General features: G+C 49.8%; 1 protein-coding gene across 11 annotated transcripts in view; it reads right to left on the minus strand.

Annotated features, from left to right (window-relative positions):
* The window catches only part of PHF20 (PHD finger protein 20), a 217,609-nt gene that overhangs the window by 44,777 nt on the left and 145,542 nt on the right, over positions 1-27,290 (minus strand). For 10 of the 11 annotated variants that reach the window (XM_059733315.1, XM_059733309.1, XM_059733312.1 and 7 more), the window contains 2 exons: positions 24,148-24,247; positions 6,066-6,261 (listed from right to left, as the gene is read on the minus strand). In XM_059733315.1, coding sequence (XP_059589298.1) covers positions 6,066-6,261; positions 24,148-24,247 — 296 coding nt within the window. Of the gene's footprint in view, positions 1-6,065; positions 6,262-24,147; positions 24,248-27,290 lie in introns of those variants that run through there. The other variant, XM_059733316.1, reaches the window with a different exon arrangement.

Consider the following 27,290-nt stretch of genomic DNA (forward strand, 5'->3'; position numbering starts at 1 on the left):
CCCTCAGATACCACCGAATTAGCACCGAGGAGAACACCCAGGATTGCCACATCACTGATCTTAAAAAGGCTTTCACCCAACAAGGCCACTCCTCCAGAGAGATAGATCGGACATTTGCAAGAGCCACCCGCATACCACATGAAGAATTGCTGCAGTATAGAAGAAATCCCCCTACAAATCACACACCGCTAGTTATGACATATCACCCCTCCCTCGAACCCATACAGAAAATCCTCAAACAACTGCAACCCATACTAGAAAGGGACCCTATTCTTAAGGAGCTCTTCCCAGAACCACCCATCATAGCCTTCAAACAAGCACCGAACATTGCTAACCTCATCATCAGAAGTAAACTTGCTCAGGCCCAGAACACATCAAAAGGATCCAGACTGTGCCATGACAAGAAATGCAAAACCTGCCAACACATCTCCACCTCCCTCACTATTACTACACCCCACAACAGAGCCATTAGCATCCCTGCATCTTACAGCTGCACCTCCATAAATGTCATATATCTCATCCAATGCACCAAATGCCCTGATGGAAAATACATAGGAGAGACCAAACAACAACTGCGCACCAGAATGAATGCACACCGGAAATCTATCAAAGACAAGAATACCCAACTACCTGTGGGGGCACATTTCTCACAGGAAAACCACTCTCTCTCCAATCTCTCAGTCCTAATCCTCAAAGGAAACTTACAAAACACTTCTTAGAGACGAGCCTATAAACTTAACTTCATCAACCTCCTGGATATAAAAAAATCAGGGACTAAATATAGACATTGGATTTATGAAACATTATAACCTGCCTGACATCTGACTTCCCAGGTACCTCTCCACTATTTAACTGCTACATTCATCCCCCTTCTCCCCCCTCACGCAGCCTGTCTCTCACCTACTAACTCCTCAATTTACATCTTCACTGACTGCCTGTTTCACATGCATACCAGCCCAGCCTCTGGCTTCTTTACTATTCATTCCATCCAGGAAGAGCCCATACCAACTACAGAGACTTCATCAGCCTGACAAAGGGTTTTTAAACCCAAAAGCTTGCTAAAAATTTTTTTCCTACTATTTAAGTTGGTCTAGTAAAATATATCAGATTCACCCAAAGAACCATGTTTGCCCTTATATGCTAGGTAAATTCACTCTTATGCGATTGGTGTGGTGGAAGCCTGCAGTTAGCTGCTTTATGCAGTGCATTGTGGGAGTGACACACACCAAAATACAGTCTCCTGTGTGGATCTGTGCTCTTTGCTTGTTATCTGAAATGTGTTTCTGTAGTTGTCATCCCCATTATGATAGTGCCCTGTGCTGCTGCTGGCGAGTACCAAACTTGTCTTGTAAAAGTGGTAGAAATGGGTCTGGGGGTCAGTACAGTACAATCCCCAGTGGGTTCCCTTTATGCGAATTTGAGTTGCATGCTGTTTTCCGGGAACACATGTACAGCATAAAGCGAGGGAAACCTGTAGTGAAAGACATAGCCCGTTGGCAACAGTTCACAGAATCAGGATGTTGGCTGATATGGTTCCCCTGCTTTACCTGTGTCAGGTTAGGGTGCTAGGTCTGTGTTGTCAGGGTTGAGGGTAAATTATTCATTGTATAGGCTGGTGTAGATGGGGATGATTCCGCCTCAGGGAGGGGTCAGACTAGATGACCTGTGGAGGTCCCTTCCAGCCCTACTTCTCTATTATTCTAGGATTAAAGAAAAGTTTGCAATAATGAATTAAAATCTCATCTCTAAGATCAAGACAGATTTTCCCAGCAGGAGATATTCATCTACAATGAACATGACAAGAATTGCTTTGGTATTGTGATTTCTTTAATTATTAAAGTATTCTTCTCAATTATTCTAAAATATGATGCTTACCATACATAGAAGATATGCATTATTTAATGAAAAATGGAAGAGTCAGCTGGTATTCATTTTCCTTTTTATCCAACACTTAAATATATTCACAGTTGATAGCACAAGAAATATTTTTCTGGTTTATTTTACTTCATTCTCAGCTACATTCAGAATGTTCTCCCAAATTAAACGAATAAATCTGATAACCCTACTGTAATAGTGCCATGATACTCTTTTTTAAAAAAAATGTCTAAAGTTGCTTAGAATTTTATAAGGTTAAATAGTACAGCAGAGACAATCAAAATCTGATCATCAACTACGTATAACCACCAAACACTTTTAGTTCATGAGAACATTGAGTTTCTGTTATTTTTACATTGTACATTCTATTTATCAATAAGGTATCAGCAGATACATAAAGGAGAACAAAGCTGTTAGCATCTTTGAAACTTCTGCACAACCTATTTCCATAAATTAGAACCAGGCACAAAACAGAAGAAAATTAAACAGCACCCAACGTTAACTTATGAGAGAATAGAGAAGACCCCCGATAAACAGTTAAATTATTTCAGAGTACTGCTATAGCACACTGCATTCAAGCTTATTTGTACTATTTATTCAGTGATGATAAGCAACAATTCTCTGAAGAACTGGGTGATAGACAAGAGCTAGTGTGCTTTTTATATTTTATAAAATAAAAAGCTAATTAGTGTGCATGTATGCGTGTGTGTCTCTGCATGTGTATGCATCTGACATCATACTCTTCTTCCAGCACAGGCCACAATTTCACAAAAATGCCTTTCCAATCCATGTTTTAGTGGCCAAGATTTCCTTTCCACATGTTATGGGCAACAATGTATATAGTGCCATGTTATAAAAACAGATACAGGTTTCCCTCTATTTATGCGCTACATTCATTTCTGGAGAAAGGCGCATAAATCAAATTCACTTTATAATGTAATAAATAGGGATAGGTTCCCATGGCAGTGAGGGAGGGAGCGAGTGAGGCTTGGACTAGGGAAGGGGCAGGGGGGAGGGGTGCAGCTCCGGGGCTTGCACAAAGCAGAGGGAACAGAGCGGTACTCACCCCAGCACCTGCTGCAGTGGCCCCGGGGGCGGCTAGTGTCAACTACCTGCAGCTGCTGGGCTGCACCGTACTCCGCCTGTCCCTCTGCGGCCCACCCCAAGCGCCACTGGCCCCAGCCTGCAGCGGCAGCCTGCTATTGTCCCATGCACAGATCCAGGGGCATGCACCCTCTGGGAAGAGCCCAACACAGCCCCACAGCCCGCAGCCCTTCCGCGGGCGTGCGGAGCAGCAAGAAGTGCACCCCCTGCCCCCCCAATGGTTCCCTCTGCAGCTGCTGCCGGCTGCTCCTGGGCCCACTGAAGCAGGGGCTAGGGTGAGTGCAGACAAGCTGCACCACGCCCCATGCTGCCTGGGGCTCTGCTTGTTCCCATTCACCCCAGCCCCTGCTGCAGCAGCCAACACCAGCTGCCTGCACAAGGGCACAGCGCAACCCAGGAGGGCAGGCGCAGGGGGACAGGCGGAGTACGGTGCAGCCCAGTGGCTGCAGGCAGCTGGCACTGGCTGCTCCTGGGGCTGCTGCAGCAGGGGCTGGGATGAGTGGGACCCTGGTACCACAGCCCTTTCACCTCTCCCCACAGACTTATCTGCTTGGGGGGGGGGGGGGAGGGGGGTACCTATGCCGATCGCATGAGAGTGAATTTACCTCACATATAGCATATCATGGGTCTAAAAACGCTCATCACGTAATAGCGAATTTGCATATATACAACCTGCATAAATCGAGGGAAACCTGTATGCTTAAAGAACAGATCTGGTCAGTGAAGACTCGAGTGCTTTCCATCTCCAGTGAATGCATGAAGTCAAACCACACAATGCCTCCATCTTTTAACTACAAATTAACTCACCAACTACACACTGATGGTATGGACAAACAAATGCTTTAACTGCTTTAAAAGTGGAAATGGAGTGGCTGTAGCCATTATGTTACATCTTCATGATTCTATAATGGTACACATTAGATGTAGCACTGTAACTTTAATCCTGTTTCACTGACAGTTAAAGTTAGTTATTTAGCTTACTTGTATTGTTGAAGAATTATGCAGACATAACTGTTATAACATGATTGAATGTATTGGTATCATTTGATACTAACAGAATTATTCCGGTATCATTTGATACTGACACTATTATTACATATGTCTATACCCTGATCCTCTAAGCATCAATATTTTTAATTTTTCTCCTAAGGAAACTAAAGTTCCTAAGAAACAAAAAAACATTCCTGTTAGTTACTTCATACCTTGATGCCACACACAGCAAGTATTTTATTTCGTAGTTGAAGAAGTGGGAGATCTATAAGCACTCATAACCCCTTGCTATGTAACACTAGGAAATAGAAGTCCTAAAAAAGCCCAATGTACTCAAACTTCACATCCTTCACAGAGAATACAAAAGTGATAACAAAGGGATCCAATAACGAAGGGGTGCATATTTTTACACTGGATGGCCTTGTATTTTTTTTCCTCCTACTATTTAAAATTTTGTCTTCAATTCGATCAGTTACATCAGACTGAGGTGCAAAGAGAAAAGTTGGATGAAGATACCAAAAGCTTTGCTTTCCAAATGACTGCCACTTTCACTATTCAGTGAATGGAGAAATATTTAACCAATCTCTCAAACCGCTGGAATTGAGGTTAAGAGAATAAAATTATTTTCAGTCACAAGAACATTAAAAGCATGCAAAAATACTGCCCAACTCAAGAAAAAAAATATTAACTGACTGTAGTTATGCACTAATATATATGTATGTATGCTGGAATATTCTGTAATTTTTCTCTTTGTGTAGGTACTACCCAGACACAATTTATAGAAAGTATAATTATTGGAAAGCTGTTGAAATCTGAATGGCCTCATTCTCATTATGCATTACAGAATAATAATAGAGATGAGTAAAAAATGTTTTTAGTAGAAAAATTACAATTTGGTAGCACTAAGATGAAAATGATAAAGCGGTTAAAGAGTACTGACACCTGGATTTCAGAGTTATCATACTCTTTCTTCAGCATTAAGGGCGATGTTACACACTGTACTTTGAGCTGTTCAAAAGTTGATGGAGCAGTCACACATTCAAGTCAGCAAGGGCTGTGCAGACTGAAAGGTAAGAATCACCCCCTCCCATTCTGGGCCCTGCCTCTCAGGGGTCCCCACTGCCCACCCCCCCGGCTCCTACACTGCTCCTGGGGGTTTCACCCTCCCGCACACCTACCCTTGTATCTGTGTCCCCCGGTGTACTTGTGGCCACCCCCCAGCCCAGGGAGTGACAGCAGCCAGGCAGGCAGGTTCCCCTTCCTTGCCTGCTTCCCTGCAACAGCACCAAGTAAGCCAGGGAGGAAAGCGGGGGTGAGCAGGGATCTGTTGTGTGAAGAGATGGCAGGCCTGACCCGAGGGGAATGGAGGGGATAGGGGTGGGCAGTGGGCCAATCTAATCCAGTGACTCTTTTTCTGCCCCTTGGGGTATCTCCCTGCCCCCCGCAACCCTAGGGCTCCTCCCCCGTCCCCCCTCAGCTTACTTTTGGCTGCCAGCACTATCCCTAGGGAGCAGGCAGGGAAGGAGCAGGCAGTGGGCCCAATCCAGGCCTGGCAGGGGAGGTGGGGCAGGTGGGGTGTTTACACTTATGTGAAGCCTAGAGTGGCTACACGTTAGCGTAACACAAGCTAGGTAATACAAATCAGGAGACAAACCTAACCAGGTGTGGTATAACTAAGTTGCCTCAAGAGTGTTTAAAACTAGTTTCACATGGTAATGTGTGGACAATCTAGGGGTTAAGAGCCCCAGAAGCTGCCTAAAATTAACACGTAACAAGGCCATAAGATAAATAGGTGAATATTTTCTCTCTCTCTATATACTACTACTATACATTCTTTTATATATAAAAAGGATGGATATGGGTGTGCGTGCGTGTATAAAACAAAATGTGCATCTACCCCATTCCCCACATACTATTTGTTTAATGTTCACTACTTCAAAGAGTTGATCCAGTTTTCTAGCACAATTTACCAAGCCAAACTACCTTCCTACATTGTTGAACAGTATACACACATAAATTAGCTTTCTCAGTTCTAATCTCTGAAATCCACTTACAAATATCAAATACATGCCAACTTAGACTTAAACATCGCTTACTGTAAAATGCTCATCTTCAGCTGCAGTCCATGCAGAACTTCTATTACTCTCTGTACATCGCCAAGAAGTTGGTGAGTGGCTACTATCTTCTTGGAGTTCTGGTGGGAATAATTTTCTTCCAAAAATGCTAAGCCATGCATGTGCCCATTACTTAACCACTCCTTCTCATACCAGTACTTTAAGCTGGATCTCTGACCTAAAGCAACAGTAATGAGAGGGTTAAAATCAAACATTAAGGTAACTTTGGTATGTGAACGTTACTGGTAATACTTCTACTCAATTTAACATCTACAAACAGAAGTCTGGAAATAAAGTATTGCAGCAATTCTTAATAACAGCACAAGTGAGGACCTATTTGATATTGGACAGCTCCCTGAAGATAAAGACGAATGTTTGAAGTAAACAGCATAGATGACACCTTGCCCAAGGAATTCTAGTCAAGTGTGAAGCCAGGAGTATTCAGCGGACCTCAAATTCCATCACTGAGGACTTCCAAGCTAAACAATTACATTTGATAAACACTGTAATCTTTTTTACTTAAAAGAAAATATACACTCTTATCAACAAACTTTTGTACATTCTAGTAATGATGATAGTTTATAACTAGAGCTACAGATACACGTTTGTACAATTGATACTATAGAAAAAAATGGACCACAAGGCTGTAACTTCATTGGAAGCCTCTTTGAAACCCAAAAGTTAGTCACATTATGTGACAGCGCACTGATAGCTACTAGTTTTGACTAAGAACTCATTCAAATATAAGAAGCTATAATAAATGTTAATAAAGCTAGCTTTTGCTTAGGAAGTTGGGCAATCACAAAGACAAATGAAATGCAACTGAATCATCATATGAAATATAATAAGCACACAATAGTAACAACAAATCATAAAGCCAAACCAAGCAGCATCAAAATAGCAGCTGATGGTAGAGATGCATCCCAGCCAAGGACTAAGTTAAAAAGGAGCAACCTTCTAAGAAGGTGAAGATTCAATAATTGCTGGCTGCGGTGGATACTCATGAAAGAGTGAGTTTCAACTGTGGGGAAACACCAGGGTAAAAAACTAGCCTATATAAAACCTAACAGTAAAGCCTAAAAAGAGAAGTGGTCCTGGAGCAAAGAAACATCTAGGCCAGGGGCAGGTAATTATTTCAGGCAGAGGGCAACTTACATTTTGGAAAGCCATCAAGGGCCGCATGGGTAGCCCTGTCCCTTGATAGGCGCCCCGCCCCCCCGGCTGCCATCTTGGAATGCCAGAAGTTCCACCCTTAAACCCTGACCTTTGTCATTGGAAGTCCCTCCCCTTGTCCCTCAGAAGCACTCCTTTCAGCAAGGCGGTTTGTCATGTCAGAACCAGAAAAATACCAAATTATATTCTAAAAATTAAATGTGTAATGTAACTTAATTTTAAAAAAATGTTTGCCCTGATTTACATAAGTGTGTGTAGTGTACATAGAGGTGATGGTATCATAGCTCAAAATGAAGTCTAACTCTTGTATATTGTGGGTGTGTGGGAGAGTGTGTGTGTGATTTGTCGGGGGGGGTGGATAGGCATGGGGGGTGTGGGGGGTGGGTGGATGTGGGTTTTGGGGGGTGCTGTGTGTGGGGGGAGGATGGCTGGGGAGGGTTTGCCCACAGCCTGCCCCACCCTGCGGCAGGCAGACCCCCGCCACTGCACCTCCAGGCCCGGGCGCCATGCTCCTGCCACTCCTGGCCTTCACGCACTGTCGTGGCCCCATTCTCCCACTTGCTGCCACTTCCCTTTATCTGCCACTGCTGCCCTTCTGCTGCTTCCCCATCCCCCTGCCCTACTGTTTGCTGCTCTAGCATCATGTCCCAGCTGCTCCTGCAGTCCCAGTGCTGTAGCTGGGAACTGCATGGTGCTGGAATTGCCAGCCAGTCAGCAGGCAGGGGAATTGGGGAAATGGCTACAGCAAGTGGTGGGAAGGGCAGGGAGCAGGCGCACAGAGCACAGCAATAGCCAGGTGGGAGTGTGGGGCCCGCGCCAGTGCACCAGAGCCAGCTATTGCTGCGCTATGTGCACCCGCTCGCTGCCCCTTTCCCTGCCTGCTGCAACCATTTCCCCACTCCAGTCCCCACCCAAGGAAAAAATAAAATCAAAAAGAAAAAAGGAGACAACAGAGAAAAAGGAGAAAAGGGAAGGAAAGAAGAAAAGTGAAGAAAGAAAAAGGAAACCATGGGAAAGAAAAAAGGAGAAAAACTGAAAGAAAAAGAGGGAGAGAAAAGAAAAGAGGGGAGAAAAAGGAAACAAGACGGGAGAAAAAAGGAGAGAAAAAAGACAGAGAGACTTTTAAGAAACGTTTATTCTGGGGAGGGTGACAAAAGGGGGGCAGGGCACTAAAGACCCAGCAGGTTGGCCCAAAGGTCTGGGCCTCAAGGACAAGACCTGGGCTCATGGCCTGCAAGACCTGCCTGCACACTCTAGACAAAATTAAAAAAAACAGGACAAAGAAATATATACATATATACAGTTCTGCCAGCAGAGATGCCCAGGAGGGCTTCAGGACACCAAGGGTCGGCCTGCATGGGCAAAGCCCGAGGTCTTGGCTCGCTGGACCCGCCCCCATGCCCTGAGCAGGTGGTGGCGTCACAGCGCAAGGAGCAGACGTCCCCCCTTGACTTGGCACAGCATTCCTCAAAGTTAGGCACCATCCGCCGGAGGACCGCACGCTTGAGCTCAAGTGAGAGGCGGGCCTGCACTAGCAGGTGGAAAAGCTGCAGAGCATCATCCATCCCAGTCTCAGCGAGCCAGTTTCAGTGGCTTTTCAGGGTGGCCATCTTGGCCTGGCCCACCGGGAAGTTGGCCAGGCTGACTGAGCCCTGCTTGGCTGCCTGGTATGGGAAAGAGCAAATGTATGTGTTCTCTGAAAAGTACTGGCCCAGCGCCCAAAGCAGTGCCCCGAGGGCGGTAAAGAGCAGTTGCAGCCAGAGTCAGACAAGGAAGGCATGGAAAACGTTCTCTTCCATTTCTCCCGGGCAAAAGGAGCAGGCCGCCAAGGCCACTGGGTCCAGGTGGCGCACAACGGTTCCAGTGGCTAGGGTGCCGTACACCAATCTCCACTGGAGGTTGCCGGTCTTCTTGGTGGTGGGCACCTTGTACAGCGTGCACCATGCTGGGGTCCCGGGCAATGCCAGGTGCTGCTGCCACACGGTGCTGGGACAGCCAGCCAGCACCTGGGCACACTGGGTGCACACCACCCATGCATAGAGGCCCCTCCGGAGCAGCGTGCCAAAGGGGCAGCCCGTGTTGCTTCCAGGGGGGCACGGGAAGCCTCAGTAGAGTGTTGGGTTGGTCAGCCAACTCACTGGCTACCGCTGGAATGACCAGCAGCAGCGAGAAGGCGTTGCCCACAGCATCCGCAGCAGGGATGACCTGGTGGGCCTGGAGGTAGCCTTTTAGGGTGGCTGCCACATGTCAGGAGGGCAGCTCTAATGGCCTGCAGAAGCCGGCCTGCAATGCAGATGGAGCGCAGGGCCAGCTGGGCAGCCAGGACCTCGGCTGACACCCAGCACGACTGAGCTGGGTCCAGGAGGTGGCCCAGGCATGTGGTGTGCACCTTAATGAGGGTGGCCATGAGGCTGGTGGAGGCCAGACATGGCATGACATGCTGCAGGGCCAGGTTGTAGACCAGGGGCTCCTGAAGTAGCTGTGGTAACCGCAGGTGCCTGGCCTGGGGACAAAGGTGGAAGGCAGCCCACCAGGCCCGCACCATGCTGCGGTAGAACAGGTGAAGGACCGCCCCATTCAGGAAGGTGAGGTGCAGCAAAAACAGCTCCCAGTCAAAGCTAAAGCCCCTCACCCAGTGCAAGAACCGGAATGTCAGCTGCCGCCACGGTAGGTGACCCTTGGCATACAGGAGCCACTGGAGGGCTTGAAGGTGGTAGGCAGCCACCTTGCTGGCCAGGTCAATCAGGCCCTGGCCCGCCTTGGTGGTGGGCAGGTAAAGTGCGGCTCGCGGGAGCCAGTGGCATCCATCCCAAAAGAAGTTCACTAGGAGCTACTGCAGTCTCTCGAGCAGCTCCAGCGGGGAGGTCCAGAACAGCGCAGCGGTGCCACAGGGTCGCCGCCACCAGGTTGCTAGTGATGAGGACCCGGCTGTGGTAGGAAAGGGTGGGCAAGACCCAGTGCCAGTGCTAGTGCTGCAGACGGGCCTCCACTCCCTCTGCTGGGTCCTCCCAGTTGCGGGCCACAAAGGCCAGTGGCTCCAGGAACACTCCAAGGGCTCTGAGGCCTTCCCAGAGCCAGGGAAGGCCCCCCAGCAGGTCTGGGGGGGTGTGTGCCTGCCCACGTCCCAAACAGGAAGGTGTCATTCTTGCCCCAGTTCATGCAGGGGGGCCTTCCCTGGCTCTGGGAAGAATGACAAGGTAACCTCGTAGGTGTGCTGGCAGTACACCAGGACCCGCACGTCCTCCTGGCTACCCAGGAAGACTGTCACATCGTTTGCATACGCCGTCAGCCAGACTGGGGGGGCCAGTGGTCGGGCCCGGTGTCGTTGGGCAGCAAGGTGAGCACCACCTGGCAGCAGCTGGTTGGCAGGGTCCCGTTGGCAAGGCTCTAGCGGAAGACATGGGGGAGGCTGGGCCCAAGGAGGGGCCATAAGGCTTTGTAAAATTCCACGGGCAGTTCATCAAGGCCTGGAGCCCTTTCTGAGGCAAGCCCCCCCACAGCAGCCTCTAGCTCTGCCAGGGAGAGTTCGCGCTCCAGGACCTTGGCTTGCGAAGCACAGAGGTGCAGCAGGTCCTTACGCAGCTGCTGAGCGGCCTCTGGGTAGGTGGGATCAAGTCACAAACAGGTCCTGGTACAGGGTGACACCGTGCCCCTGCACCTCGCCCAGGTCCATGACCAGCCGTCCCTCTGGGGTCTTGAAATGGTCCAAGGTCTTTGCCGCAGCCCGCCACCTCTCCAAGCCAAAGAAGCCGGTTGGGGCGTCGGCCTCTGCCAGCTCCTGGCAGCAGGCATGCACTCTTGCACCATGGGCTGCGCCCTCCACCAGCTCCCGCAGGTTTTTCTTGCAGGACTGGAAGCTCTCGAGGAGTGCTGAGTCATTGCCGGCACAAATCAGGGCTGCCTCGAGCTCCACCATGTCCTCCTCCAGCTCCTGGGTGCAGCGGCGGATCTCACTTGCCACCAGCTGGGAATACTGCTGGCAGAACACCCAAACCTGGATCTTCCCCACATCCCACCACAGCCGCCATGAGTAGTAGTCTGCTCGCACAGCCTCCCAGCTCCTCCAGAGGTGGGCGAAGCAGTCCCAGAAGTGGGCGTCCTGTAGCAGGCTGATGTTGAGGCACCAGTAAGGGGCCAGCATGTGTGCCCTGCCGGGCAGGCTCAGTTCTCAGCAGACCAGGGTGTGGTCCGAGAGGCCTGATGGTATGATGCGGCTGCTGTGCAGTAACGGCAGATGGTGCTGGGCAATGTAGAAGTGGTTGAGGCGGGCCATGGCGATCCCAAGGGCGCTCATCTTTGCCCAGAAGGACCTGCCAGGCGTCGACAAGGTCCACCGCCTCCAGCGTGGACCAAGGGCAGGTGTGGTTTTGGCCCCATCCAATCTAGCAGCACATCAATGGTGCAGTTGAAATCCCCGCCCATGAGGAGCAGGTCATTGCTCTCACTGGCATCACGCACTAAGTTGCCCAGGGTCTCTAAAGACTACCTTCTCCCTGCCCTCAGTGGGTGCATAGACGTTTATGAGGAGCAGGCTCTGGTGTGCCAGGGTGATGTGGATGCTCAGCAGCCGGCCGGGGATGATCTCTCGTGCCACCACCAAGTCATACTGCAGCTGCAGCGAGAGGAGGGTTGCCACCCCAGCACTGAGGTTAGTACCGTGGCTCAGAAAGAGGCGGCCTCTCCAGGCAGCATGCCAGTCGGCTTGATCATACACGTCACTGTGCGTCTCCTGGAGGAAGGTGATCACCAGCCGCTTCTGCAGCAAACCCTCCAGGACAGCCATCTGCTTCACCGGGTCCCTACAGTCGTTACTATTCAGCAAGGCAATTGTGGTAACAGCCACGAACAGGAGAATAGAGAGGAAGGATAGGCAGGGTATAGGCAGGAGAGCAGGTGATAGAGTAGGGCAAAACCACAGAGACAGGGGAAAGCCTATCCTTGCCCCATTCTATTCTGTGGACCCGCCCCAGCCCCACACGGGTCACCAGCTTTTCAAGCCGGAAGGCATGTTGACGCCTGCCCAGGTCCCGGTGTGCATGAGCCTTGCCACGTCACTTGCAGTGCAAGCAAATTGCACGGGGTCCAGGCACCACTGTCGGATACTCTCTGCCACGCTCCTATGGCCCTTGGTCTGCTCTAAGAGATCAAGGAGGCTTCCATAGCTGGGGGCCACACGGGGGGGAGTTCTCCAGCAGAAGCTGGATGTTCCTGACTGAGAACCGGCGGGGCCTCATCTGGGAGGGGACCTACCAGTGAGGCCGGTGAAAGTTCCCTCTATGGCCAGGGTCCCTAGCAGGCCCCCCTCAGCATCTGGGTCAAGAACTGTCTCCGGGAGATTGATCCCCATCTGCTTCAGGGAGCAAATGTCATCCCGCTCCTGGGGCTGCTTGCGGCGCTATGAGGGCCAGCACTCCATCTCCTCATCACTGGCCTCGTTGGGCAGGGGAGCGGGTGTGGGGGTGGTGGGTCTCTCTGCTGTCTCCTGTGCTTGATGCTAGAGAGGCAGGCACTCTATCTCTGCCCCGCTGCTCACAAGTTCCACGGGCTGGGATGGGGATGAGGGGTTGCCAGACGCCACTGGGACACCCTCAGTCATGGCCCTGCACCCCTGGTGCAAGGGCCTGGTGGCAGGAGCCCCTGGGAACAGGTGGGGTTGCCAGGGAGACAGGCAGGGTGGGGTCAGGCTCCCTAGCTACATTCTCCCCAGCACTGGCAGACACGAACCCCAAAGGGGCTGGAGCTCCTTGGGAAGTTCCCTTCCACCTCTTGTTCTTAGCTTACTTAGGAATAGGTGGCACCTGATGGGGCCCCAGCGCCTGAGATGCTAGCCACCCTGGGTGGAACTGGGATGGGGGGGGCCAGGGGGATGTCCCAGCCCCTCCACCAGATGAAGCCCCTGCACTGGGGAGGCAGTCCCATCAGGCGGGTGGAGGGAGGCTGAGAGGAGGCCATGGTTGCCTCACCTGGTGGGGTGTCAGCACCCAGGGCACCAGCTGCCCCAGAGGGGACTGGGGCAGGAGGGGTCTGGGAGAAGTCCCCAGCCCTGGTGCATCAGCCCCAACAGGGGCAGGAGGACCCTGGGAGGATGTCCCAGGCCCCCCTCTGGGTGGCATGCTCACGCCAGAGGCGTTGATCCCCCCAGATGGAGCAGGGGTGAAGGGGAGCTGGGAGAAGCCCCAGCCCCGCCCTTTGATGAGGCTCCCACGCCAGAGGTGGACACACCATCTCCCTGTGCAGATTTAGCAGCTGGTGGCCCGGGTAACTGCCCCAGGTCAGCCAGGTGGGAGCTGCTGCCGCAGCGGCAGCATGTAGTCCCGCCCTGGGAGAGGTAGACCACATAGGGCCTCCCATCCACCACAAAGATCATGGAGAGAGGCAGGGTCTAGGAGCCCCCCTTGAGGAGCATGAATACCTGCCTATGAGGACAGGATGTGCCTGAGCCTGGGGTCCCTGCTCCCCATGGTCAGCCTGTGCCAGGGGCTGATGAGGACACCATAGCGCTTGAGCACTTTGGTGAGGTCCTAGTCTGGCAGGTGTGGGGGGACGTTAGCAGCTACCACCTGCACTGCCAGGGGCTCCAGGGGCGTGACCAAGTAGCGGATGCCTGAGCTCGCCAGCTGCGCCGTACACACCTCCCTTACCAGGCTGGGAGAGCTCAGGTAGATGACGGGCACTGAGTTTACCTGGGAGGCGTACTAGATGCTCCAGCAGGCCTGCCAGAGCAGCTGCACAGGCCTCCACCCTGATGTGGAGAGGGGCATGCACCACAGTCCATGGCTGAGGGGGAGGTCTGCAGAGACATCCCTGTGCCAAGTGCCCTGGCTGCTGGCAGCCATCCTGGGCAAGAGAGGGTTAACTCCCCCACAGGAGCTGCTACAAGGGGGGAAAAAAAAGCACCTCAGACTGAAGCTGGGGGCTAGGAAGGGACTAAAACAGCCCCAAAATTGGCCCCAGGGGGGCAGAAGAGCCCTGCAGGGGCTGAAGGTAAACCCTAAGGCAGGAGGTGGTGGCAGAGACCAGGGTAAGGGGCGCTGGAGGAGGGAGGCAGTAGGAATCAAAGGGAGAGCACAGGCAGGGGTGGGGAGGGGCAGAGGCAAGCAATGGTGCCAGAGCCCAGGGAAAAAAGCTCAGAAAGCAGGTAAAAGGGTCAGAGAAGGGGTCCCTAAGCACAGGCTGGGCAGAGGCAAGGTTTAGGGGGTGGGGAAAAGAATAGTGGCAGGGCAGGGAGCGGGGGGAATGTGCAGAAGGTACCTGAGCTGGAGGAGCTCAGAAGGGCTTCACCTGTCAGTGGCCATCTTGAAAGAAAGAAAAGAGAGAAAAAAAGGAAAAAGAGAAAGAGGGTGTGTCCCTTATGCCCACGTCCTCCCACTGCTACTGGCTGCGGTCCAGGTCCAGGGCAGTGCCCAGTGGAGGGAGGCGGTGACATCACAGCAGCAGCTGCCAGAGCCGAGGTGCTCAGGCCTCCTCAACTGTCACAGAGCAGGGGGAGCCTGGGCCCAGGGGGAGGGAGGGCTTGGATAGGGCTCTGGGCAGATAGATACCCCATCCCACCCGGGTGGAGGCAGCACCAGGATGCTGAGCAGGGTCAGTGCCTGGGACAGGGTCTGGGCAGCACAGGAAGAACCAGGTATGGGGGAAATGCCATGGGCAGGCTGGCCCAGCCAAGCCCTTGGGAAGGTGGCAGCCAGAGGAGAGCAGAGGTTGGGTGGAAATCGGGGGCTGCGCTGGGGCTCTGCAGACTTGGGGCATGGCAGGTGGAGGCACCCAGCAGCACCTGAGATGGGGCCCAGCTCGGCCCGCAAAGCTCTGTAGGGATAGGCTGCAGCCTCCCTGCCTGCAAAAGGACACCACCTGGCTGGGACAGGATGCCGGCCTCAGGGGGCTCCCAGCTTAGCCTAGACATAGCATGTGCAGGGGGGACCCACCCCTGGTGCAAGGGCCTGGTGGCAGGAGCCCCTGGGCCCTGGGAACAGCTGCTTCAGGCAGCGCTTGGGGCAGAGCCAGCTGTGAGCCTCCAACACAGCGGTCCTCTGCAGCACCAGCCCCAGCCCCGCCTTGCCCACTCTGCAGCTCCCCTCTAGGGGCCAGGCTGGGCTGAAGGGTGCAGCTGAGGGACAGGGGGCAGGGGTTATCAGAATGCAGACAGCTTCCCTGCCTGTGTTCTCCTGACTCCACCCCTGGTGCCTGTTATGGTGCTGGGACCTGGAGCAGCAATGCCAACAATTTTTTTTTAAACAATTTCCTTGCATACCTCCTAGAGTATCAGGAAAATGTCTCTGTGTCACCAAGTGGCACATGTGCCAGGGGTTGCCTATCCCTGGCCTATGGGGAAGAAAAGGATCTTGGAAGAGGGGAGGAATCCTACTGTCTTCCTGGGACATTAGGAGACCAGAATGGTAACAAAAATTATTGTAGTGTGCTGTCTGGGAGAGCGGTAGATGCTCTCCTTTTTGGGGGAACAATTAAGGCCACTCTAGAAACTTCTTCAAAGTCATTAGAAGTCTGTTTTGGATCATTCAGTTAATGGCATTTTACATTATCAGTCAATTGTGTTCTTTCATACAGGCGTTAACTTGGACTTTCTCCCATCCCTCCCCCCAGCGTCTCCCTGGCTCGGTGACTGGCCGTGGGGGGACCCTGGGTGCCCCCCCACCCAGACCCAGGAGGCACCAGTTGCCGAGCTGGGGGGTTGTGGGGAGACCCCACTATGCGCTCCCTGGCAGACCCAGAAGTGCTTCTGGTCTACTTTCGCGTCTGCTGCCAAGTGTGCGGGGAAGCCCTCCATGCTTCTGTGGGACACTCCATGTGTCCCAGCTCCTACAAGCCGCCTGCTACCTAGAGGTATATAGAAAAAACATTTAAAGCTGTGTCTATGTCCGAATCGCCAAATCTTTCCAAATCTCTCCGAACTGATTCGGCAGGTTCCAATTTGATTTGGAGAAATTAAAGTGTCCTCTGATTCGATTCAGTTTTGGAGATTTGGCCACCAAATCAGGCTGAATCGAATCAGGGACCAAAGCTTCGCACAACCCTACTGATTAACAGTCCTCCTGCACAATTAGCAGCTATCCCAATATGGACCCAGGGACTGCAAGGCCATGGAGGAATCAGACCTGCCTGGGCTTTCAAGCAATGCTGCTCCTCCCTTTCTCCAACTGCTAGTTGACTGAACCCTTACATCCACAAAAGTTCAGTTCGCACCCCTTTGATTCCTTCCATGTTGGGTGTGGCAACACACCCCCTTGTTCCTCACCATCCCCAAATAAAGACCTTGAGAAATGTGCAAAGTTACCTGGGAAGGGAAAAATAAAGGAAAAGGGATGTTTTAGCCAAAGTAGCATTTGTAGTTGCAAATACAGACAAAGTCAAGCAATGCAGAAGGACTGTAGGTGGATAAACCATTTACAAAAGTCATTGCTTGCCTGTGGTACCATAGGTGCTCTCCCCTCCTCATCCCCACCAGTCACATATCATCACTGTAGCAACTGTAACAAAAAAATCACACACAACCAAAAGAACAGAACAGCACCTGCACAGATGCTTGCAGGCCTGGCGGCATTTAAAGAGGAGGACTGTGGCTACAGAAGACTTGTTTGTCCTCATGGAGTACCATCAGGAAGGCTGGGATGGAGATATAAGGAGGAGAATCTCCAAAGGCCAAATGTGTTTTGTTCTTCCAAGCCAGAAGTTGGCAACCTGTGGCAGGCGGCATGGTTTTTATTGGCACGCAGGCTGCTTCCTGCCCCAAGGGGCGGGAAGAGGCATGCCCAGATCAAGCAGTACGTGGCTGCCCGGGAACAGCTTTGTGCTGCCGCCAACCCAAGCATAGAGACTTGCTGCCGACCCCAGTCCCGGAACAACCTGAATGCGCTGTCAACCCCAGCCAGGTAAGACCCCTAGCCCCAACCCTAGCCCGACACCATCACCAGCCTCAGCCCTGGCCCCGGGGCCATTGGTGCCATGATGAACTCGGCTATGTGCCGCCAGCAGGCACCACGGCCGCGGCTATGCTGCCGGCGGGCCTGGCCCCAGCCAGCAACACTGCTACTGCGGGCCCCGGCCATGGCTACATGCTGCCAGCAGGCCCGACCCCAGCCAGCACCACTGCCACTGCTGGCCCCAACCCAGTGCTGCCCCGGCCCCACCCCAAACTACCCACAGCCTGGCCCCTGGCCCCAGCTCCACACTGCCGGTAGGCCCGGGCCCTGGCCCCAGCCCTGCGCTGCCAGTAGGCCCTGGCCCCAGTATTTACTTTACATACAACAATAGTTTAATTATATATAGAGAGAGACCTTATAACACTAATATGCAGTGTGTCCTGCTATGTATTCCTCCACCTTCGTTTTGTTTTTCTGATATGCCGGCACTCCGGCACCTTTCAAGATAGACATTGCGGTTTTTTTGGCACTCCAGCCAAAAAGTGTTGCCTCCCCCTGTTCCAGGCAGTGCAGAATGCCAACACTACCAGTAAGGCTGTGACACAGTGAGACAGACTATGGAGATGCTGATGAAAAACCTCTGTGTGGAGACTGACAAAGAGGAGACAAGAGCACCCAAGAACACCTAAGACAACCCACCCACCCACCAGGGCCAGGGATACTCCCCCTGCAGTTCCCAAACCATCCCTTCTATAGACACGCCTCCAGGCCCTGGACAATTCCACCTGCTCCCACACATTCCTTCAAGGCTCAGTCCATCTTATGCCCAGACTTTCTCCTTGACCATCCTGTACGCAGGCCCCAACTCTCATCTTACACACTTTTTGAACCTTGCCCCAACCACCCATGGTCCATAACATCCTACAGCAGGAAAAACAGGTACCCCCTTATGGTTGGCGTATTCCAAAACGTGATGCACAGAGCAAGGAATAGTAATGTATGTGCTATTGGTGGCCCAGAAGTAGTTCTGAAACCCAGTGCAACTTCCTTTGGTTGGAGAGAAAGAGGAAACATGGTGCTAGCATCTTTTTGATGATGTCATATACAACTCTGGATGACTGATTCATCCATGAACTTGCCCCTGCTGAAATAACTGGTCCAGACTGGAAACTACAAATAGCAAAGCCACCTGGCTCTCCATGATCAGAGACCCTTACATGTGGGTGGCTTCCCTCTGAATGATGGAGCCAGCTCAGTGCAGGTCTCAAGAAAGGTCATGCAGTTCATCCTGAAGTTCTTCTGTTACTACATGTTGTCCCACATCCTCAGGACTATCAATTCTCACCAGTTGCCACTTGTCTCCTAGGCCCAAAAGCAGCAATAGGTGGTCTTGAGGTGAACCTGGAGAAGACTTTCTTCCAAAGAGTCCCTTATTTCTTTCTCCTTAGGCATGTTGCTCCCAGACTTGCAGAGCATGGAATACAGCTTGAGGTAGTACCTTTCAGGTGTCAGGGTCATGGAGCCTCGAGCTGCCATGCTCCAGCATCCCAGCTGGCAGAAATGCTGGAAAAGGATGGAAAATGTGGCCAAATATGAGAAGAGCCTGCCATGAGCTGGAGAGCAGAACTAGTAGTTTGTGGTGCTGCTCCAGGAGGAGATGGTAAGAAAGATACCCATTTTCTTCTACTGCTAGGTATGTAGGGATATGCAAAGCTTTGGGTGGCGATTTGATTCGGAGGAGATCTGGCCTAATTCGGTGGCCGAACATCCAAATCTGAATTGAATCAGGGGACCAATTAAAAGGTTTGAATCGATTCACAGCTCACCGAATCTTTGGAAATGATTCAAAGAGCTTTGATGATTTGGACAGCCCCCATCTGCTGCAGCAGGGAGCTGAAGCCAGACTCTGAGCTGGTAAGTAAGGGAGTGAGGGAGGAGAGGCTGGGGAAGTGGGGAGGGGACCATGGTGGGACCCCCACCAGGCCCTATCCCCTGCCTGCTCCCCCAGCCCCCCCAGCTCTCGGTGGTTTAAAAGAAGCCCCCACGCACCAGGTGCTGCAATCCCCACTGCCCCACGCCACGTGGGGGGCTCTATACCTCCCCTCGCTCCCCCAGCCCATCCCGCCTGCCCCAGCTCTGACCCTTTAAGGAAAAAACCATGAGAAAAGCCCTGGGACACAGCGCTCCTGCAGCCTCAAGGGGTTTGTGCAGAGCCCCTCACATGGCACAGGGGGCAGAAAGGATCGCCCTCCTCCACCAGCAGGAATGGCGAGTCTGGGGATTTTTTTGGGGTTTTTTTTCTTAAAGGGCTGGAGCCGTGGCAGGTGGGGCAGCCATGTGGTGGCTGGGACAGTGGGGGTGGGGGGGGTTGGAGGGCTTCTGTAGAGCACCCCATACAACAGCAGTCAAATCTCTGAATCAGATTTGGCCGAATCGAATCAGGACAGTGATTCGAATCATCAAATCACTGTCCCCCTGAACTGGCCAAATCTGAATTCGAAGCAAATGCTAGCCGCTTCACACAGGCCTACTAGAAAGGTAATGTATGTGAAAGTGACCAACCCTGCAGTCTCCAGAAGCACAGAATAGAAGGCACAGGCCTGGGAAGTGAGGGCTGCGCTTGTGAAGGAAATGAAATAATAAGAAGGCCCTAGCATTTTCACTCTGATGTCACCTCAGGTGCTGGGGTACCTGCTTACTTGGCCCCTAGCTGTGGATCAGTGCAACAACACTGGCTCTAGTACACTTGGAGGAGCTGGAGCTGAAAGGGGACAGTACATTTGTGCATATTAGAAATGTTTTAGCAAAAGAAATATTTCAAGTGCTTTACATGTTTGTCCTGTGCCTCGACCACAAGGACATGTATTACAGAACAAAGGCAAAGCAGCTTTTATATCATGTCAATATGAATTTCCAAGGACAGGGTAGATGGTATTACTTTCAACTGAGCTCACTACTACCTAGCACGTAATCTCAATGAGCCAGGGAACTTAGAAGAAGATAGCATGTTTGTAACAAGCCCTGATCACTCTGTGCAATTAAGGCAGGGCTGGCCAATTATTTTGGCTGGAGGACCACTTAACGTGTTTTGGTGAGGTGTTGAGAGCCACAATGGTAGCCCCACCCTTTGACAGGTGCCCTGCCCTCAGTTGCCATCTTGGGACGAGAAGTCCCACCCCCAAACACCCTGCATTTGCCACGGGAAGTCTCTCCTCTAGCCCAAGAAGTACTCCTTTTGGCTGGGGGGGTTGCTTGTATATTGTGCGAAGGGGTGGGAGGTGTATGTGGGGGGTGTGTGTGATTGGAGGGGGGGTGTAGGTGCATGGGTATGGTGCAGGTGGGGTGTGGAAAGTGTGTAGGGGTGTGGGTGTATGTGTAAGATGTGTGGGAGGAGGTGTGGGGGACTGTTAGGTGTGTGGGGGTATAATGGGGGAAGGGTATGGTGTGAGTAGGGTGGCATCAAGCTGGCTCCTGCTGCTGCCCCACCTGCCTGTGCCATGCCTGCCCGGCAGGGCTTTGTGAGCAACCAAGTTCCTTCACAACCCCTACTTCATCCACACATTTCCTCGCCCAGCCAGGCATGAGTGCGACTAAAGTGAGCTGCTGCAGCTTCCCCTTCCTACCTGCTACCCAAAGCACTGCAGCAGGGACAGGAGTCGTCACTGGAGGCCAGGGCAGCCTAGCAGTTCCCTGGGTGGCTGCAGCACTGCAGTAGCAGTCCTACCTGGAAGCTGTGCCTGCTGGCTGGGGCTGGCACCCTCCAGTGGAAAAAGCTGCAAATGCAGCACACGCTGCCCCAGGCAGGACTCTGCCCCATGCAGAGTTCAGTGAGGCTCAATACAATTAATTGGTGGATGCCCACCTGCACGTTGGTTCCAATCAGCTCGTAGGCCACATCCGGCCCGCAGGCCGTATTTTGCCCACCCCTGAACTAAGGTATACAGAGGAGTCTCTCGATAAGGAATCTCTTCAGAGGAGAAACAAGGTTGGTAGGGTCCAGAAGCCAGTAAATTCACAATTTCTTGCATACACTGCCATGGCAATTTATACAAAGATTAAACAACATAAGAAACAGAATGTTCTAACATTTCAGAAATACTTCTGAAGTGTCTAATTATAAGAATGGGAGGTCTTGCAGATGTGAAAAGAACCACAGTTAAGAAAATGCATCTGGCAAATAGATTCATTATTGACTGTCTTCCAATGTAATAAACATGCAAACATTAAGAAACCCAAATGAATAAATGGAAAACTAATTACTTAATATGTATAAAAATACTTTTATTTTCTCTTGTTCAAAAATGGCAAATTTAAAATATAGGTATGCAAATCCCAGACTGCACTATTCAGTCACGAGACGCTGCAAACCATCTACATCATAGGCTGCAATATCCATCATCTCCCATAGACAAAAGGATGCCAAAGGATATAGGTTATGTATAAAATGGTTTTAAAGTTACCATTCAATAGAAAATCCACTCTTTCTTCAGGAAAAGTAAATAAAATGTGCAAGATTAGAATAGATTAGAGTAAAAGCTGTTATCCTGCATCCCCCATTCCTGGGGGATGCGGGATAACAAAATATGCCGGTTAATTGAGCGGCCCAGGCTGCCGCTTCTCCCGCCCCATCCCATGGCATCGCCGCCCCTCTCACGGGCCCTGCAGGACAGGGAGGTGTGCCACGCGCAGCCTATTATGCCCCCAGGCTGTGGGGGCTCAGCAGTGCAGGCTGCTTTGCCCCAGGCTGTGGGGGCTCGGAGAAACCAGAAGTGCTACAATGGGCACTGCCGGTTGCACTTTATCTTACAAGCCAGCATGCCAGTTAATTGAGCATGCCGGCTTGTAAGATGCCGGTTAACAGAACTTTTACTGTATTTAAGTCAAAGTTATAATCAGGGATCTGGGTTTTCTGTTTGCCGTGGAAAAATGCGTATTTTCTCCTTTAAAGGAGGAAAGACCTAGGAAATGGCAGGTTTCAGCCTTCAAGGGGCTGCTTGGAGCTGGGAGGAGTAGGGGGAGGCTGATCACAGGCAGGGGCACCATGTCCATGTGTGCCCACAGCCGGCACGGGGCTGCAGCCTGGCCTGACTGGTACAGGCGGGAGCCTTCTCCACAGCCCAGTGGGCAGGACCCAGTGTAGGAGGGCGGACCAGGGCAGCAAGACTTGTTGCCGCCATGACCCCTGTGCCAGCTGCACCACCAGCAGTGCAAGGAGTAATGAATGGGGGGAACTGTGCTGTCCTCACCTCCTCCCACTGCCAGCCACTCTCACACCAGGCAGCAGCTGTACCTCACCACCATGGCCTTGCCACTGCCACCAATCCCCTCAGGTTACCCGCATTGCCCTTCACCCCACCTTCCCTCTAGGGCTAAACTGCAGCCTAAGGGGAGCGGCTGTGGCCATGCCATGGAGGCAGGATAGCGCTGTGGCCTGGCGTGCAAGCAACTGGTGATGGGAGGAAGTGAGAGTAACAAGGGCAGTGCAGCACCCCCACCCTGATCCACTACTCCTCACATTGCTGGCAGGACAGCTGCTGCAGGTGTTCCGGTGGCAGCAGCAGCAATGAGTCCTACTGCCCCACTCCATGCTCCTGTGCTGGGCCATGAAGGTGGGCCATGAAGGTGTCTCCTGCCTGTGCCAGCCTGGCCTGGCTGCAGCCCCATGCCCACTGTGGGCACAAAAGTCAACACAAGTCAGGGGGGCCAAATGCCCCCCTATTCTTCTTGACACGTTGCCTATGGCATTGCCTAGTTTGGCTTGCTCCCTGTCCCACACACTTGGGAGCTGGGGCCTGGGGTGAGGGGCAGCAGATCAGGAGTGAGTGAGGGGCACACCAGCAGGGTTGGGAGGGCTACGGCTTGGAAGTGTAGAGCACCAGCAGGGATGGGGGCTGCAGGTTGGAAATGAGGGGAATCAGCAGGGCTGGGAGGCATGGGGGACTGCAGTTTGGGAGCAAGGGGCAACGGTGTATCAGGGCTGCTCAGCACCACACCAGGAGGGACAGCTGCAGCTAGACCTGTGTCCTGGTGAGTGAAGGGGGCAGGGAGAGCTTGGATTTCTGTTTTAAAAAAAAAATCAAAATAAAATGGCAAAATATATAGGTATTTAGAATTTTTTTAAACTGTAAATATATCAATAAAACATTGCATTCAACTAATGCCTACTGTGAATTAACAGAATGTGTAGATGCGGCTACTGTGTACAATACAAAATAACGTATTTTGATGGCTTTTTTTCTGCATTTATGTCCTGAAACAAAATAAAAATCCCAAGTGCATTTTAGAGGTGATATGGAGAGGAGAGGAGATGACAGATAGTGATGGTTATTGAGCACCAAAAAGTCTCCTGCTGGCTAATTTTAGGACACAGAAATGGCATCAAAGTTCATGGAGTCTCCAGATCTGCTACTGATTAGACAATCATAGTCACATCACTCAAGAGAAGTTTATTTAAAACAGTAAACTGTCATAGACCTCAAACTGACATATAAATGTTATTATAATTATCATCTTTCCTATCTTAAATGGAAAAAATATTTCAATTTTTTTTAATCAAATAAGTTCAAACTATACTGTTGCCACAAATAGTCTTGTCTGAAAGTATTATTGGTCTCAAGCAAATTTGCTTACACTTTTAAGAGTGCAAAAAATAAGACTAAATAATTAGAAAATTCAATCTATTTTTCCCAGTCAGATAGCATTTTAAACTTAAATGTGATACTGGCAAAATGTACGATACAGGTACGGTTCTCACAATTCTCACAAATTTAGTTTAATCTTCTGTTCAGCTTCAGTTTGATAAAAAACATCCAAACAATGCTGAATAAACATGACGAATGAAAACAAAATTATCCTCCCCTTATTATAATTATCTATAAAGAATCATCTATAACGAGCAGGCATTAGTGAAAACAGAAAAGATCTTTATGTTTATTCTTTGTAATGGACATAAAATAGCTAATAAAATTACTATGAATATAAGAAGGCTCTTATAACCTTAGAAATGTTTGTACCTGGAGGATCTTGGCAAATATAGCAGGTATATTTCTCAGGTACATTATCTTCCAGTAAACCCATACAGACTCCATGCTGCCAGCACAGACACTCTTCACACTGTTTGAAGTCAAGAATTGTACATCAACAGAAATGAAACCTACAGTAAAACTCAATACCATCACCCCATTTAGTAAAACAGGCATTCATTTATTTTAAAAAGTATTGCATGGATTTAGAGAAATAATAAGCCTAGAAAATGGTAAAATGTTGTCCCTTAATTCTAAATAGCAAATATGACAAAAGATTGAGAGTTCAATGAAATTTCAAACCACACCCCAACACATGAATTTAACATAATTTTGGAATGAATTTAGAGAACCTGAAATGTGCCCTACTGATACAACTGGTGACTGAAATCCTTTAGCAGATGCACACATACAGCAAAGGCAGCAGCAGTACACCTTCAAGGATCCTTGCTAAAATATCTCAAACATTTTGAAAACAAGAAAACTTCCTCAATTCAATCTTAATACAATCTTGTAAAAAAGTCAATTTTCTGTAGAAACGTGCATACAGGACTGCTTGACATATTAAAAAGTCTGCCACTATAACTAATGATTTCAGTAAAGGGTAGAGTTGGAGAGTTTGTAGTCCTGAGGGTGTAGGAAATGTACAACTTGCAAGGATTTTATTGGACCTGCATAGTTGGAAGAATTTTAGACAAGCTTTTGGGCATAAGCAAAGGGTGCTTTCTGCACCAAAGCTTGTCAGTTAAGGGATATATTCTTGGTCTTTTGACTAAGATCAAACAAATGTGAGGCTTGTGGGCTTGGGATCTGCATGTAAGATGACAGCCTGGTAGAAACTATGAGTTAAGGATTTAACAGACATGGAGACTGAGCTTAGATATTTCAAATTTAGACTTTAAGGGAATTTATAAATGTGCTCCAGATGTGGGGGCAGGGGAGGCTTTAATTAGAGTGGCTTTGAGGACTGCTTTAAAGTGCCCTGAGTGTCTTGTGGATCAGCATCCCCATGCTTAAAAATGGCAGTTGGGGCACTTTAACTAGAGCTTGCCAAACAAGCTTTAGTTAATGTGCCCCTGGCGCCATTTTTAAGCATGGGGACGCTGATACATGAGACACTGGAGTCTGCTGGAGCGCAGTAATTACTACAGTCTAGCAGACTTGATTACTCGACTCTGCTCCGACATGCTGGTATTACAGCACATCGGAGCAGACTCGCTGCTTGTATATAGGGTTCCCATTTGATTACTGGATTTGGACTGATACTTAAAAAAAAGAACATTTAAAACAATCAATTTAATACCAATTAATTCAAGAGATGAATTAAAAGAACAAGTGAAGGAAAAGTAACAAAACAAAAGAATACGTTCAAAAATGGAAGATACAGCTCCAGGCCCTGCCTAAACTAGTTTCCTAAAATCTCTCATGTTGATTCAACAGCATAGCAATAACAGTGTAGGAAAATGCTAGTTTATCTCACCACTTCAATTGCACCAGTATAATATAGCACAACTTTTAGTGTTGACAATGATGCAACTACTTGCTCTGCTTCAGTTAATTTTTTTACCTTGAAAACTAACTAAACTGTAACTTCCTTCCAATCAATAGTCCCTAACAGTTGCTACAAGTAAAATTCATATAGCCTCAAAACAAGGGTACAAGGTGAGTTTTAATGTAATCATCGAATAGATGACTGAGACAAAACACATGAATCAGCATTACTTGCAGGATACAGACTTCTGAGTTTCTTCTTCTTATGTTAGCTTGTTACAGTGAGAGAAAAGAAGTGGAGAACTCTTTCCCATTTTTCCGAACTCTCCATGTGCCAAAATACACATGTGTACAAGTCTTGTTGATATGAGCAAAAAGAAAAAGGTATTCTCTTTCCTTGCAACTTATGAGTACATTGCTCCAGAGGAGGCTGGAAAGTACCATCAGCTTCTAGTCATCCTGGCTTCATGGTTAGGTCCAGTGATGGTGGGATGGAGCAAGTGAAAACCATGGGAAGAAAGCTGAAGTGATGGAGGATATCAATGGCAGGAAGTAGGAAGGATCTTAGATACCTTTCCCCCTATGCAGATGACAAGATCCCTAATACCATGCCAATAGGAAGGCTGGAATTGAGAGACTTTCTCCCTCAAAATCAGAAGGAAAAAGGAGAAGAGATACCCTACCCTAAAAATTGGGAAGGAAGGATGGAAAAAGAGCAATGACAGAGCAGCTAAGAAAAAGAGCATTCAACAGATTGTGTTAAAAAAACGACTTTACTTGCACCACCAAGGTGTTAATGAAAGAAGTAAAATACAAAACAGCCAAGAGAAGAGAAGACTAAAGAGGGAAGAGAGAGACAGCAGAGGACACATCTGATGAAGCAAGCTGTGGCTGTTTGATTCAGTTAGTCTATCAGGAGTACCTCTATTGTCTTCTACCTGACTGCAGACTAACTGCTCAGGGGACAAGGAGTAAAAGATCTCACCGAGACACTGGCTAAGTGGAAAGTCCTCAGGGGAAGCCTTAAGCAAAGAGATGAATTAAAAGTAAAAGCAAGTGAAGGAAAAGTAACAAAACAAAAGAATATGTTCAAGAATGGAAGATACAGCTCCAGGCCCTGCCTAAACTAAACAGTTTCCTAAAATCTCTCATGTTGACTCAACAGTAGAACAATAACAGTGTAGGAAAATGCTAGTTTACCTCAAGAAAGAGGAAAATGCTAGTTTACCTCAAGAAAGAGGTTAGCATCCAACAATTTTGGATGCTATACAGAGGGAAAACAAAAGTAGAAACATTTCTAATTTTTCCATTTTAGGAATTTTAAAAGCTATAAGAACAACTGTTGTGGGTCAAATATTTTCAGAGAGAAGCAATTTTTATTAGCGTACTTTTAACTATGTATAAGCAAAAAATGAAAAGCAGAACTGGGATAGACTGGTGCGGAAAGAAGACAGGAAAAGTGACGGAGAAAAAGATCAGGACAAAACCAAGAAAACAGCATTTAAAATTTTCTAAATTTAAAGCTTTGCAGCAGGTTTACAAAAAATGATAAGAAACATTTGTCCATTCGATTTGATTTCACAAACTGAATCGGGAGACAGAAGACACCTGCAGGCAAAGAAGGCTGAAAAGCCTGGCAATGA

This window comes from Alligator mississippiensis, chromosome 9 (genome assembly GCF_030867095.1).
Source record: "Alligator mississippiensis isolate rAllMis1 chromosome 9, rAllMis1, whole genome shotgun sequence".
NCBI classification, from domain to species: Eukaryota; Metazoa; Chordata; order Crocodylia; family Alligatoridae; genus Alligator; species Alligator mississippiensis.